At 35.2% G+C, this 16,281-nt stretch overlaps 1 protein-coding gene across 1 annotated transcript; it reads right to left on the bottom strand.

Moving 5' to 3' along the window:
* Positions 1-2,603: 2,603 nt before the first annotated feature.
* Positions 2,604-8,313, bottom strand: LOC111907438 (V-type proton ATPase catalytic subunit A). The gene is made up of 20 exons (XM_023903205.2): positions 7,898-8,313; positions 6,694-6,820; positions 6,537-6,592; positions 6,399-6,455; positions 6,168-6,279; positions 6,039-6,076; positions 5,832-5,933; positions 5,669-5,725; positions 5,492-5,563; positions 5,281-5,382; positions 5,104-5,166; positions 4,869-5,001; positions 4,695-4,801; positions 4,425-4,619; positions 4,257-4,343; positions 4,064-4,168; positions 3,874-3,971; positions 3,196-3,274; positions 3,031-3,119; positions 2,604-2,923 (listed from the first exon to the last, which is right to left on the bottom strand). Exons 1-20 carry the CDS (start codon positions 7,973-7,975, stop codon positions 2,809-2,811), a joined length of 1,872 nt encoding a protein of 623 aa, XP_023758973.1. The 5' UTR covers positions 7,976-8,313; the 3' UTR covers positions 2,604-2,808.
* Between the last annotated feature and the right edge of the window lie 7,968 nt (positions 8,314-16,281).

Raw genomic sequence — 16,281 nt, 5'->3', positions numbered from 1 at the left:
CAGTCGGGCATCCCCAGAAACGGCGACCTGGGTTTTTGTCGGTCCACGAAGTGCGAACAAGAGCCATTTTACCACAGAAACACAACACCATTGTTAATTTCTTCAGAGGGAAATTGTGAATAGTGATGTGTTAGGGCTTGTGAAGAAGACGAGAACGAGGGGATTAAAGCTTGAGGACAGCAGTATCATCGATCGATCTTATAGGAAGAGGAATTTATTAATTAAATATAGGGAGTAAAATAGGGAATGACGAAAATACCCTCCATTTGACAAGTCAAATGGATGGTAACGGGGGGAAAAGTGACGGCAGTTAAGGTTTTGGACCAAAGTGGCAACAAAATGCAAACCTATGGACCATCAATGCTAGCCCAAACCTTTTTGGCCCAAAGTGGCAATTTCCACCTAACCACAGGGACCATTCTTGCAATTTTTTCTAAATATCTAACACACAAAATAGTTTTATTATTTTGGTTCATTATATGCCTATTTGATTAATTTTTTTCTACCATTTATTATTTTATAACTTGCAGGTTTCTTACCCAACTATTCACTTTTACAACTTTGCACAAAGTAATAGTTGTGTTATCAAATTTTGTCCGTATATTTTTTTTACAATTTTGTTTTCACATGTTTTAAAATAAAAGTTCTTATTGATTTGGAAATTTGTTTTCTAAATGTTTTTTATATATTTAGTTTTATGCATGTATTTTATGATTTCTTTCGTTTTACAAATTAGATTTTTTTAAAATTTTGTTTTTTATGTTTTTACATATTTGTTTTTATGTAAAGACGTAGAAATATGTAAACTTTTGCTTTTTATATTTTATTTTCAATGTAAAGAAACTCAATTAAAAAGCATGCAAATGTTGTATAAATAAAGACACGAGAAAAAACTTCTTTCTATAAAGGATTAAGTTTTAAAAATATATGTATAAATAAACGGTAAGGAAATTAAAATAAACTCATAATCACTATATAAACAGTGGAAAAAAATTACTCAAATAGGCATATAATGAACGGAAATAATAAAGCTCTTTTGTGTGTTAGATGTTTATGTTAAAAGTATATTAAAAAAATCTGAAACGAAAATAAAATAAAAAATAAAGTGGTATTTAATAACAAAAAATAGTAAAAAACTGAAATAAAAAAAGTAAAAAATGTGATATTTTAGATAAATAGAAAAACAATAAGAAATAATGAAAAATAAATAAAAAATGAAGAAAAACATTAATTTGGTAAATATTTTTCAAATAGATTGGTAAATATTTTTTTCAACAACCTCATTTTAGTTAAAAACTCCTGAAAATCAAAGGGAAAATGATTTATAGAAAAGTTAAAGAAAACAGAGCAACTTACCATTTATGGATGATACATCCAAAGCTTCATTTTTTAGGCTGACATGCCACGTTACATACACCATTTCGACTTGAAACATATGAAAACATTTTCTCTTTGTTGCTTCGATTAGGCTTTTTGGATAAGAAATGAGGGTTTTTGCAGGTTTTAATGGAGTAGAAGAAAGAGCGAGGGAGTGAGGAGTTGACGTGTGTTTGGGATTGTAATGAGGGTTAAAATATTAAATTAGGCATTGACATTCCATCTGTGAAAATGGTCCCTAAAAGGTGAAAGACAGATATACCCTCACGTGGGAGGCACATGAGGAGTTACAGCAACAATTTAACGGGAGTTAAGTTGTGGGACCTTTTCCACATACAAACTAGGGCCAAAAGGACCACGACGCCAAAAAAAATCGGGGTTTGGACTAAAACCCGGAAAAAATACGTACTATAGGGACCATTTTTGCAATTTTGTCCTTATAAATATTTAAGAAAAAATAGACTAAAACTGCAACAAAATAAAAATTTTGGATCTATGGTGTTAATCCAAACCTATTTGGACCAAAGTGACAATTTCTAGCTAACCACAGGGACCATTCTTGGAGTTTTATCTTTTTAAAAAGCTATTTAGACTAGTTTTTTTATGAGTTTTCAATTTTTTTTTCCAAACATACCCCTTAATTAGTTATAGAAACACATTCTTTTAAATGTCATGCTATATCACTTTATATCTTTCTGCTAGCTCGACCAAACACCATTTTTTATCGGTTATTTTTTTATTTAATAGTTAGCTTTTTAGCTATTAGCTAGCTTTTGAGCTAATAGCTAGTATACAAAACATAGTCTTAACGATTTGTACCATTGATAGCATTACAAGTTAGGATTTTAGCTTTGATTAAACTCTATTCTGCCACAAGGATTAGAAGTTTGGTCGCAACGACTGTTTTCCACGTAATGAGCCATCTAATACTTTTATTCGATTCGGAAGGTGAAATGGGTAATGACGACTATTGTTGGTTATAAAGATATTTTTGAACACAAATCAAAGAGTTAAATGGCAAATGATTTACAACAAAAAAGAACAAAAATGATGGTGGATTATCTAATTGGTAAGAAAAATTATGGACCTTAAAAACTCTATATTGGATGCTTAAAGTGTTTAAAAACATAAAATGATGGGTCTTGGCTCTTGATCGTTTATTGACGATAACCCTAAGCAAAACCAATAAGTTGAAACTGATGTGGAAATCTCATATTCCCATCCCATCCAACAAAAAGCCTCGATTCTTATTCCATCAACATAAAATACAAAATAAAAATAATAATAATACTAGCAAAAGTAGTAGTAATTATACAATCGTATTCAAATTTCTACAGGTGCTCTATGCTTATTTCAACACAACTCCACTCCCATGCCGCTTTACTCTTCACATAACTTAAATTTTGTGTGTGTGTGTGTGTATGTGTCGATTTACCGGGTCTCATCCTCCAAGTTGCGGAAACCAGCAGTCAAATCCTCATATAGCTTCTTAAATTTCCCGACTAGCACATCCTCTCCTTCAGCCGGATCCTCAAACTTCTGAGACCTGTTTATTTAATATGATTAAACCCACCCACCATTAAGTTTAACAAACAAAATACTTATATTATTAAATAAACCCATTAGGAAGAGGAGGAGAAGGAGGAGACTTACACTAAACGATAAAACAAATCACCCAACCGATGCTTAATCAATGTATATGTGATCTTCTGCCCATCCATACCAGCTCCTCTCTCCACCGACTGTATTGTATATTTGTATAATATCATATATATTATGTGAAATATTTAGATATGTATTATAACACTAGTAGCATACCTGATTGGCCAGATTATAGAAATGGATTATGTTGCGCATCATCCACACAGATTTGTAGAACGGGCAGAATTTATCATATCTGTCATCACCAAAACAATCTCATTCTATAACACTTACTTTACTGTTTCATATCCAGTAACCAGAAAAAAAAAAACTATGTTTGCTTGCCACATAGGATTAGGAATCAAATCATGCATTCCTTAATCCTTCTCCAGGGCTGATTTTCATTCATTCCTTCATGGAATGGAATCATATATCATAATAAATAATAACTAGTTATTCCATTCCATGGATGTTTTTCAATTGATTTAAACCTTCAATTAAATAGTTATTTTTTTTATATATTATACTACCTCAGTTTTAAGATTTCAAAGTGTTTGCCTTTTTTTTAATAGACAACTTTTTAAAGTAGTGAATAAACTTTCTTAGGCTATTTAAAATACAGGGTATATATTTCCAACAGCATGAAATATGGCTATACAGGTATATCTTTATTTTATCAAAAGCTTATTTTTAAACAATACCAATATTTTTCTTTATTTATTAAACTAATGTCATTTTGTTTTATAACAAACAACATGTTTGAATGACTAATTACATTCCATTCCATCTTATCATACAATACCATACCAAACAAACATATAAGATGATATGATTTATGAAAGTTACAGTACTTACGGTGTAAAAGCATTCTGAGCAAGATAGTCTTCCCTCAAAAGTTTAGCAGTTTCCAATGTTATTTTATCCGTTTCAGCCAATGCATCTTTACCCACCAGCTACAACCATCATCATCATCATCATCATCATCATCATATGATATATTCATATACATATATATAATATAATAAAAGCAGCAACATAGTCATACCTGGACAATCTCATTCAGGTCATCTTCTCTCTGCAACACCTCACGAGCTTTTGTCCTAATGTTGATGAAATCCGAATCAAATTTCTCATAGAATGATTCCAGAGCCTAAACAAGAAACAGTTTTTTATTTGCAGATATAAAGACACAACTAAGCTTTAAAAAAACCAACAGTATTTGCAGATATGTTGCTTACCGTTGAGTATTTTGAATAGGAGATAAGCCAGTTAACAGAAGGAAAATGTTTCCTCTGGGCAAGTTTCTTATCAAGACCCCAGAAAACCTGACAAAATATTCAGTCACCTTAGCATTACATATTTATTTATTTATTTTAACAAAAAAAAAAAAAGGATCTAGAAAGTACCTGAACAATGCTGAGGGTGGCAGATGTAACAGGATCAGAGAAATCTCCTCCAGGAGGCGACACAGCACCAACAATTGTGACACTGCCAGTACGTTCGGGCCCACCAAGACATTTTACTTTGCCAGCACGTTCATAAAAGGATGCCAGACGTGCAGCCAGGTAAGCAGGATACCCACTGTCAGCAGGCATTTCTGCCTAAAAATAAAAACAATATTATTATTATTATTATTTCTCATAAAAATTATCATATATCATTATCTGGACACTTACCAATCGACCAGAAATTTCACGCAGTGCTTCTGCCCAACGAGAGGTAGAATCTGCCATCATACTCACATTGTAACCCATGTCTCTGAAGTATTCAGCTATGGTAATTCCTGAAAGCAACATTATCTTAATTAGAATCATAAACACCAAATTCACAACTCTAAGAATTCATTTTACCTGTATAAATTGAAGCCTCACGAGCAGCAACAGGCATGTTAGAAGTGTTGGCCACAAGTGTTGTACGTTTCATCACAGACTCTTCACGCCCATCAGGTAATGTCATTGTCAATTGAGGAAAGTCCATCAGAACCTACACAGTTTGTATAAATAATAAAAATTCTCAACATCATAAACCATATATATATACAACACTAAGAAAGAAAAATAATCATAATGGAAATGGAAATCATACTTCTGCCATTTCATTTCCTCTTTCTCCACAACCAACGTAAACAACAGTGTCTGAATTTGAGTACTGCATAACAATTAATGCTGGGAGTGAATATAATAATAATAATAATAATAATAATAATAATAATAATAGTTTCAGCATATAATATTTAGAATGAGCAATTGAAAAATAATATACCTTGGATAAAGCTTGACTGATAACAGTTTTCCCACAGCCAAAGGCACCAGGAATGGCACATGTGCCACCAAGCACTGAAGGGAAAAGGGCATCAAGGACACGCTGACATAAAAAAAAAAAAAAAAAAAAAAAAAAAAAAAAAAAAAAAAAAAATTACAAAAACATCCAACCAGGGACTAATCTGCAATAACATAAAAGATTTGAAACTTACCTGTCCAGTAAGAAGAGGGGTATCAGCAGCAAGCTTGGAAGCAACAGGCCTTGGAGTACGCACAGGCCAAGTCTGCAAATAAAAGGTGCATCAAGTATAGAAAAACAGGGCAACTGATATTTAAAAAAAAAAAAAAAAAAGAATTGTTAATCATTAGGAAAAAGAGAAATAGAAAACCTGGAGCATGGTGAATTGCTTTTTGACACCTTGGAATTCAAGCTCCAAAACAGTGTCCTGAACAAGTTATGCGTTAGTTGAAACAAGTCTCAAGATGACAACTTTATAGAATTTGGATTTTAGATGATAAATCAAATCATGTTATTTGTTGTAAAGTATAGACCTTTAATGAATAATGACCAGCTGGAGCAACATAAGTTATCTTTCCCATAGCACCAGGAGGTAAAGCAATGTGATGTTCCACTAGACTGTTCTCAAATACAGTCTGCATATAAATAAATGAGAAGAAAGTAAAAACCAAATGATTTGATTATGTATAAAATAGTAGTGTTGCATTTCTATTAACAATCAAGAATATTGAATGACTTACAGCATATAGATCGCCACCTGTCACATGGTCTCCCTCACCTAGCACCAAAACATCAAAAAATTATAACTAATAAATATCTGCATGAACATGAAGATGAAACCTCTGGGAAACTTTATAACTGTAAATTACCTATTTTCCTGGGTTGAAATTCCCAAAGGATGTCCTTGTCAAGTGCTGGGACAGATACACCACGTGGGATGTACACATCATTTGATATTTTTGCAATAGTCTTCAGGGGCCTCTGAAGAAATGAGTTGATAAAAGAGTAGAGTAAGAAGCTGTTAGAAAGATTAAAGATTTGTTGTGCAATTAGTGTAACAACTTTCAAATCATCAGAAAGAGCAAACAAATATGACAAACCTGAATACCATCAAATATGTTCCCCAAGATTCCAGGACCCAACTCCACTGACAGAGGCTGAAGGTAAGTGAAGAGATTAGTGCAGTTGATTTCCAGATTATGAACATCTTAAAGCAAGTTACAATATGCAATAAATACCTTGTGTGTCCGTAAAACAGGATCATTCACAGTCAATCCAGCTGTCTCTTCATAAACTGAAATACAATGGACACTTTATTCTCAAATGCGTAGACACTTAAAGATCCTTCATGCTGTGTGTGTGCGTGAGAGAGAGAGAGAGAGAAGACCAAAATACCTTGGATTGTAGCAGAATCTCCTTCCAAACGAATAATCTCTCCAATAAGGTTGTCATGTCCAACACGAACAAGTTCATACATAGCAGCACCAGCCATTCCATCTGCAATGACCACTGGTCCTGATACCTGTCACATTGCAACCAGCTTAAGATTAAGATTTTATCAGATACTCCTCAAAGCACATGACATGGACAATCTTTGCTCATGGTAATAGCATTGTTTTTGAAGTAAGAAGTGCTGTGCATAAAGAACATAACCATGCCCATTGCCCATTCCACACTCTTCCAAAAATCAGATATGACAAGGAAAACACAGGCAACTTGATACAACAAAGCAAGAAAAATAGGGTATCATTAATAAGGACATAAATAAGAGTAGAGCAACTATCACTGAAGAACACCAAGAGTGACAATTTAAATAAGTTTAATAATTAATAAGAGTAGAGGAAGGGGGAACAAGAAAAATGTGAAGACTTTGAATCCATGGATTTGCTCAAGGGGAGGGACAAAAAAGACATAAGTTCTTGAATTAAATGAAGCTTGTTACTGGAATACCTTATAGCCCACCAGAATGTTCCTAATTGACGGAGGGTAGCCTTGAATTGTAAAGATTTGCGGATATGTGAAACTATTTTGTTTTAGGGTATGGTAGTTCGTGTAAGCCTATGTGGATTATCTTCTGGCATACAACCAAATTAAAATACTATGTGACTACTAAACTTACTCGAGAAAGAAATAGCTTTCCAGAAAATAAGTGTTGTTTTGCATATTTTTTTTCAAAAAGTCGTGGAGAAAAATACAGACGGGCTACAGAATCCTTACTAATAAGAACCACTCGAGATAAAAGAATAATAACAGAAAAGTACTGAATTATCATGTCAGGTGAGGCAGCAGAGATCCTGAGGGATGGAGTAGACGATTAAGGGATTGTCTGAAGGTGTAGGTTTCAACATAGAAAATTAGAATTCAGATAGTGCTTGAACGCGAAATGTGAAGAAGAATCGGAGTACATATAAGCTAGCGAACAATCAAATCCACATATCCAATCCAGCAAATTAGATGGCATCAAGTAACTGAGCAGATAAAAAACGGTAAGGAAAAAAGCATGCAAATCCGATCGAAGTGGAAAAAGACTAATAAATGGTTTGACCACAATTAACTGAATGGGGAGATGGGGAAACATTACAGATCAACAAAGGCTCACCTTGCGGACGTAACCACACTCGCTCTCCTTCTCAGAATCTTCGAAGGTGGTCAAACGAGCTCCATACGCCGATGGCATCTTTGATCGTGTTGCGATCACAGATGAGGGAAACTATGATTGGTTGAATGCAGGGGTATAATCCAAATCTTTGACGACAAATCCAAACAGGTAGAAAAACGTACTAGGGTTAGAGAGAGGGGGTTCAGGTATGCGAAGCAGCAAAGAAGACGACGAACAACGTGATGAACGTGTGGTGTGATTTGTGAATGGATTATGGATATGAATCTGCTCTGTTTGCTTGGGCCTCTGAGTCTGGGGTAGTTACCATATGAGATCTGTAGCGATTAAATCGCTGCCGCATGGAGCATATTTTCGAATGACGTAATTGCTGAATCACTGATAATTAATAATCACCTCCTATAGTTTTGTAAGATCGTCTCGTTCTAACCTTATTAATATTTTAAACGGTTAAGAAACTAAAAACATGACGGGATTGGTTTGATTATTAATATATTGCCTTAATGAGTAAGGTACGGTCGCCAACGTTTTAGATTAAATCATTAAAATGTTTTTATTTGTAAAATAGAAACAAAGAAAAAATAAATTGAATATAAAAATGATATAATATGTCGACAACGTTTTTATGTTTCTCAAGGAAAATTGGTTCATTTGGTTGCAAGTAAGTTATATTTCTACGTTGGGAAAATGACTCTTGAGGATAATTAACTTTTGTGTTTGTACTCATTTGGTTACTTTCCTTTTTTTTGTATTCAATATACCATCGAACTTGTTGTTGGTGTTTACCATAGCCTTTTTGACCGGCTTTTGACCTGTGATAGCCGGTCAAAGGGTTATGGTGAACACAAACAACAAGTTCGATGGTATATTGAGTACAAAAAAAAAGGGACCAAATGAGAACAAACGCAACAGTTGGTTACCCTCCTAATTCATTTTCCTTTTACTCATTTACAACAAATCTCACATCATCTCTTACTGATATTAATGACTTTATGAGATTCATTCTTGCTTCTCTTCAAAACATAACCTACGAAAAGACATTATTCACACATGTACAACTTTGTAATGCACTTGAATATTTATTAGGGGAATCTTGACTAAGCAGACACATTTCATGACTATATTTACATTTCCAATCAAATGATTTATCGTATCATGGATTCTAGACAAGTCTACAAACGAGTGGAATCACAAGTGCTGTGATTTTTTAGTTTACTTAGCTTTAAGATCGAACTCATGGGATAAGATACAATATCAATATGTACAATATTATGGTGATGTGTCTACAAAAGCAGCATGATATTGTACATATTGATGTTGTATCTTATCCCATGAGTTCGATCTTAAAGCTAAGTAAACTCAAAAATCACAGCACTTGTGATTCCACTCGTTTGTAGACTTGTCTAGAATCCATGATACGATAAATCATTTGATTGGAAATGTAAATGTAGTCATGAAATGCGCCTGCTTAGTCAAGATTCCCCTAATAAATATTCAAGTGCATTACAAAGTTGTACATGTATGAATAATGTCATTTTGTAGGTTATGTTTTGAAGAGAAGCAAGAATGAATCTCATAAAGTCATTAATATCAGTAGGAGATGATGTGGGATTTGTTGTAAATGAGTAAAAGGAAAATGAATTAGGAGGGTAACCAACTGTTGCGTTTGTTCTCATTTGGTCACTTTCCTTTTTTTTTTGTACTCAATATACCATCGAACTTGTTGTTTGTGTTCACCATAACCCTTTGACCGGCTATCACATGTCAAAAGTCGGTCAAAAGGGCTATGGTAAACAACAACAACAAGTTCGATGGTATATTGAATACAAAAAAAAAAGTGACCAAATAAGTACAAACGCAAAAGTTAATTACCCTCAAGAGTCATTTTCCCTTCTACTTTTGAAAGTTTTATACTTATAATCAAGATTTTGAAAACGGATCATAGACCGAATCGGCCATCTTACCAGTTCGGATGGTTCAAATTGGTCCAACCGGTTGGACCGGTCTAAAAACCGGATGATGACATAATTGGTCCCACTACTACTTCTAAAACTGTAAAGAAACTAAATCAACAAAGTAAACAGGAAATTAATAATAAGACATAGACGTGGAGACTTCAATGCATAGAGATCGGATACATAAAGGTGTTGTACTTTCAATGCTCATTCATCATAAACTCGAAAAATGGATTAACAACCCAGGAAAATCAATTACTAATTCATGGAGACTAAATGAGAAACACATCTCCTCCTTCAGATTAAAACCCCATCTCATGCTTTTGTTTGCAAGCTTAAAACCTTTCTCCTTGTGATTGTTGGTTTTGTATACAATTTGTTTAATAGTATGGTGAAGGTTGCTTGACACATATACAATATGGTTTTTTCTTCATCTGGGTTTCGAGTTGCATGTATGCCACGTGCAAGTTGATGTTGATGCTTCATCTATTCTGAATTCAGTTTTTATAAGGGTTTGTCTTTTTGATCTAGATTTTTTTTTCTTTTGATTTGTAGGTTGATTAAGAAGTAAGAGGTAAAGAAAAAAAGGATATATATATACATACATATATATATATATATATATATATATATATATGCTTAAGGAATATGTGACTATTATGTATCTAATATTAGGTATAGAACCATCAAAAACTATGTAGTTTTAACAAAATGCAATCAAATCTCTCTACCATATTTCTTGTATCCTCTATTAGACTAGATAATAGGCTTTGTACATATTTTTATGGAGTTTTAAATATTTAATTTTGCACTATAAACCATGTATAAGAATACATTATCAACTACCAATAAGTATTCATATTCAAATTTAATATAGAAAACTATAGTGAAAGATTGAAATTGTTCATTAAAAACTCATATAATTTTTTCCCATAACACATCAAAAAGATTCATGCAAGTATATATATCGTAGGTGTCAAAGAAAGTTACGAAGCCTACTAGAGGTCTAATAGAAACGACACATTCGAAATATAAGATGTTGGGGATAAATTATGAAATCAATAATTTATATGAGCTCAAAAGCAATAGGAAGAAGCTAACAATGAAATAAATGTGTTTTTTTTAATCAAAATGACATCATTTTTTATGGTTCTATACCTAATATTACATACATGACAACCACATATTCACTTTTTCATATATATATATATATATATATATATATATATATATATATATATATATATATATATATATATATATATATATATCCTACCTAATACATCAATGATCATTTTGTCATGTGTCATTTTCTCCTTCATTTGGACACATGTCAATTGTAAGCATTTTTTATCTAATGTATTTTCCACATGTAAATTTCCGATTTGTTCCAACATATTTTAATTGACAACTCATTGAATTATTTATGGAAAATCAATCTCAATATAAATCAGAATAAATGTCATAAATAATGTCTCGATAATTGCTTTCTTTCTAATGGTAAATCCATAAATTCAGTCTATATCGACAATATTCAAAGTCATTCATAAAGTTTTCAAAGATGTCAATTTTCATTTCTCATAATTATGTTCTTCACACATTATGATAATACATTATGATATTGTATCAATCATTCAAAAAACAATTTCTCATATAATATAATCATTTCCAAAATTATGTAGACATGTGTTACTATTTAATGCATTTTTCTTTAATTGTTAGTATTACTTGTCCTTATTTTGAAGTCATTTTTTCTGTATAATCATCATCGTCGACGCCACCATGTTGTTTGCTTTTATTGTTTATGTGTTTATTTTCTTTCTGATGCTTAATTTTGTTCTTGGTTGCAGAATTTTAAGATTCTGTGACATTCTTCAGAATTTACATTGCGATGATCTTAATGAAACGATATGCTAACTCGAATCACTGTTTTTTTACTTCATATTATGATTTTTTTTGTTCATTCATAAGAAATAAAGAGTTTTAATACCAATAGAATTATCTCTAATAAAGTGCAACATCCCAAAAATACAGGCCAAAAAATTTCATTTTTAAATACGTCATTATAAAACCAACAGTGTAATAAAACATCCGTAATATCATGTCATGTCAAAACCAAAGTAGAAATAATCAAACGTGTTATCATAAAATAATATCAAAGTGTAATCCCAAAGATCTCATGTGCGGAAAACCAAAGTGTGATGCGCTGCGATCAAGCCGACTCCTTTCCTTTAAACACGAAGTACCTAAAACCAAAACTGAAAACCGTAAGCACGAAGCTTAGTGAGTTCCCCCATCATACCGCATACCATACAATAACATAACATACAAATATTGTCAGGCATTTATGGGGGCCCGACCTACCCCTTCGGTCCTCTCGACCGGATACTGACCAGTATATCTGGGAGCTTGCCTCCCCTTCGGTCCTCTCAACCGGACACTGACTAGCATATTTGGGTGTTGGTCTCCCCTTCGGTCCTCTCGACTAGATACTGACCAGTATATCTGGGAGTTTGCCTCCCCTTCGGTCCTCTCGACCGGATACTGACTAGCATATCTGGGTGCTGGTCTCCCCTTCGGTCCTCTCAACCGGATACTGACTAGTATATCTGGGAGCTTGCCTCCCCTTCAGTCCTCTCGACCGGATACTGACTAGCATATATGGGTGCTGGTCTCCCCTTCGGTCCTCTCGATCGGATATTGGGGAATATTTCACCCCTTACCACTACCACATAACACATATATCTCATAAACTATCTAGCATGGCTGGGCATAACAGCCCCTTCGACCCTATCGACCGATGTTCTGGGGACTATCTCCCCCTATTGCCACTCGCACATAGCATCATATCATACTAGCACAATAACATATCACAGGTAGTAGCAAACCTAGATGAATATCACAGAGACAAACATCTATCATACAATCCTACTGGTGGGCCGACATTGTGGCCGTAGACCCACTGCTACTGGAAGGTAACTCACCTGACACTGCTGAAGTGTCATAGACACAATTCCACAATTGCTGAAGTCTCGCAGATTCGACCCCAGCTACTGGCAGACAGATTCCCGAACTGTCAACACCAAAATAACACCCAATTAATAATTGGGTCCCAATATATAACCATAAACACTTACTTTGGATAATTACATTACCCCAAGCTTGGCTTATTCAAGCCCAAGGCCCAATCCGTAGGCCCAAAGTCAACTAGGAATCAAAGCCCAACACATGGCCCAATTTTCCAAATTGGGCCTAGGCCTATACATGGTCTCATTCTGAGGCCCAACATCATATAATCATTAAAGCTCAAACTATGGCCCAATTTTCCAAATTGGGCCCTAGCCCCTTACATGGGCCTTACCCTAGGCCCATTAAATTACTCTAGACCATTTGCTTGATCTTGGATAGCCCATTTAATAACCCAATCATCAAGGCCCAATAGAAAGGCCCAACAATAAACCCAAGTGAAATTAGGGTTTCACATAAAATGATGATTAGGGTTAAGTTTCCTACTTAACCCATTAAGGACTTAATCCATTAAGCCCAATATTGCTTAGATTAATCTTCGCCAATGATTATTATTTAATATCTCAAGTTATTAAATAATTCTCGTGTGTGTGACCCGATTAATTCTTAAAGTCAGGTTTTCATTGGCATTAGGGTGTTCCAATCCAAATATTAGCCCATTTATCAATTTGTTGGCCTTTTATGACAATTAGGGTATTATTGGGCCTAATAAGCCCACTAAAATCTTATTAAGCCCATATCGGTTTTATTGGGTCCATTAGAGTCCATTAAGCTTCATTGGGCCCATTAGAGCTCCTATGAGCCCATTAGGGTTTCTAGCACCCCAAATGAATCTATCACAAGAGGCAAAGCGCAACGCCACCCGACACGGCGGCCGATGGTGGCAGGAGGCCGCAGCCACCACCCTACGGTGGTGGTTTGAGATTTCTATTATTCCTTTTTTTTGTTACAATTTACAATGCGAATCCGATTGACACATGCACACACACTAATCTAATTAAAAACACACACATACACAACTACCTAATGGTGGCCACTTGTAACATCTAAAAAATACAGGCCAAAAAATTTCATTTTTAAATACGTCATTATAAAACCAACAGTGTAATAAAACATCTGTAATATCATGTCATGTCAAAACCAAAGTAGAAATAATCAAACGTGTTATCATAAAATAATATCAAAGTGTAATCCCAAAGATCTCATGTGCGGAAAACCATAGTGTGATGCGCTGCGATCAAGCCGGCTCCTTTCCTTTAAACACGAAGTACCTAAAACCAAAACTGAAAACCGTAAGCACGAAGCTTAGTGAGTTCCCCCATCATACCGCATACCATAAAATCACATAACATACAAATATTGTCAGACATATCTGGGTGCCCGACCTACCCCTTCGGTCCTCTCGACCGGATACTGACCAGTATATTTGGGAGCTTGCCTCCCCTTCGGTCCTCTCGACCGGACACTGACTAGCATATATAGGTGTTGGTCTCCCCTTCGGTCCTCTCGACCGGATGCTGACCAGTATATCTGGGAGCTTGCCTCCCCTTCGATCCTCTCGACCGAATACTGACTAGCATATCTGGGTGTTGGTCTCCCCTTCGGTCCTCTCGACCGGATACTGACCAGTATATCTGGGAGCTTGCCTACCCTTCGGTCCTCTCGACCGGATACTGACTAGCATATATGGTTGCTGGTCTCCCCTTCGGTCCTCTCGATCGGATATTGGGGAATATTTCACCCCTTACCACTACCACATAACACATATATCTCATAAACTATCTAGCATGGCTGGGCATAATAGCCCCTTCGGCCCTATCGACCGGTGTTCTGGGGGACTATCTCCCCTATTGTCACTCGCACATAACATCATATCATACTAGCACAATAACATATCACAGGTAGTAGCAAACCTAGATGAATATCACAGAGACAAACATCTATCATACAATCCTACTGGTGGGCCGACATTGTGGCCGTAGACCCACCGCTACTGGAAGGTAACTCACCTGACACTGCTGAAGTGTCGTAGACACAATTCCACACTTGCTGAAGTCTCGCAGATTCGACCCCAGCTACTGGCAGACAGATTCCCGAACTGTCAACACCAAAATAACACCCAATTAATAATTGGGTCCCAATATATAACCATAAACACTTACTTTGGATAATTACATTACCCCAAGCTTGGCTTATTCAAGCCGAAGGCCCAATCCTTAGGCCCAAAGTCAACTAGGAATCAAAGCCCAACACATGGCCCAATTTTCCAAATTGGGCCTAGGGCTATACATGGTCTCATTCTGAGGCCCAACATCATATAATCACTAAGGCTCAAACTATGGCTCAATTTTCCAAATTGGGCCCTAGCCCCTTACATGGGCCTTACCTTAGGCCCATTAAATTACTCTAGACCATTTGCTTGATCTTGGATAGCCCATTTAATAACCCAATCATCAAGGCCCAATAGAAAGGCCCAACAATAAACCCAAGTGAAATTAGGGTTTCACATAAAATGATGATTAGGGTTAAGTTTCCTACTTAACCCATTAAGGACTTAATCCATTAAGGACTTAATCCATTAAGCCCAGTATTGCTTAGATTAATCTTCGCCAATGATTATTATTTAATATCTCAAGTTATTAAATAATTCTCGTGTGTGTGACCCGATTAATTCTTAAAGTCAGGTTTTCATTGGCATTAGGGTGTTCCAATCCAAATATTAGCCCATTTATCAATTTGTTGGCCTTTTATGACAATTAGGGCTTTATTCGGCCTAATAAGCCCACTAAAATCTTATTAAGCCCATATGGGTTTTATTGGGTCCATTAGAGTCCATTAAGCTTCATTGGGCCCATTAGAGCTCCTTTGAGCCCATTAGGGTTTCTAGCACCCCAAATGAATCTATCACAAGAGGCAAAGCGCAACGCCACCCGACACGGTGGCCGGTGGTGGCAGGAGGCGGCAGCCACCACCCTACGGTGGTGGTTTGAGATTTCTATTATTCCTTTTTTTTGTTACAATTTACAATGCGAATCCGATTGACACACGCACACACACTAATCTAATTAAAAACACACACATACACAACTACCTAATGGTGGCCACTTGTAACATCCAAAAAATACAGGCCAAATAATTTCATTTTTAAATACGTCGTTATAAAACCAACAGTGTAATAAAACACATGTAATATCATGTCATGTCAAAACCAAAGTAGAAATAATCAAACGTGTTATCATAAAATAATATCAAAGTGTAATCCCAAAGATCTCATGTGCGGAAAACCATAGTGTGATGCGCTGCGATCAAGCCGGCTCCTTTCCTTTAAACACGAAGTACCTAAAACCAAAACTGAAAACCGTAAGCACGAAGCTTAGTGAGTTC

The sequence above is a fragment of the Lactuca sativa genome, chromosome 4 (assembly GCF_002870075.4).
Source record: "Lactuca sativa cultivar Salinas chromosome 4, Lsat_Salinas_v11, whole genome shotgun sequence".
NCBI classification, from domain to species: Eukaryota; Viridiplantae; Streptophyta; class Magnoliopsida; order Asterales; family Asteraceae; genus Lactuca; species Lactuca sativa.
The sequence above is the reverse complement of the archived record's forward strand: the minus strand, read 5'-3'. Positions and strand labels throughout refer to the sequence as shown.

Bases quoted from the DNA above. Each gene is read 5' to 3' on its own strand.
- LOC111907438 (XM_023903205.2), bottom strand. From the start codon at position 7,975: ATGCCATCGGCGTATGGAGCTCGTTTGACCACCTTCGAAGATTCTGAG. The intron at 6,077-6,167 runs GTAATTTACAGT...TTTTGGTGCTAG, and splicing joins ATTTCAACCCAGGAAAATAG to GTGAGGGAGACCATGTGACA. The intron at 5,726-5,831 runs GTCTATACTTTA...TAACTTGTTCAG, and splicing joins CTGGTCATTATTCATTAAAG to GACACTGTTTTGGAGCTTGA.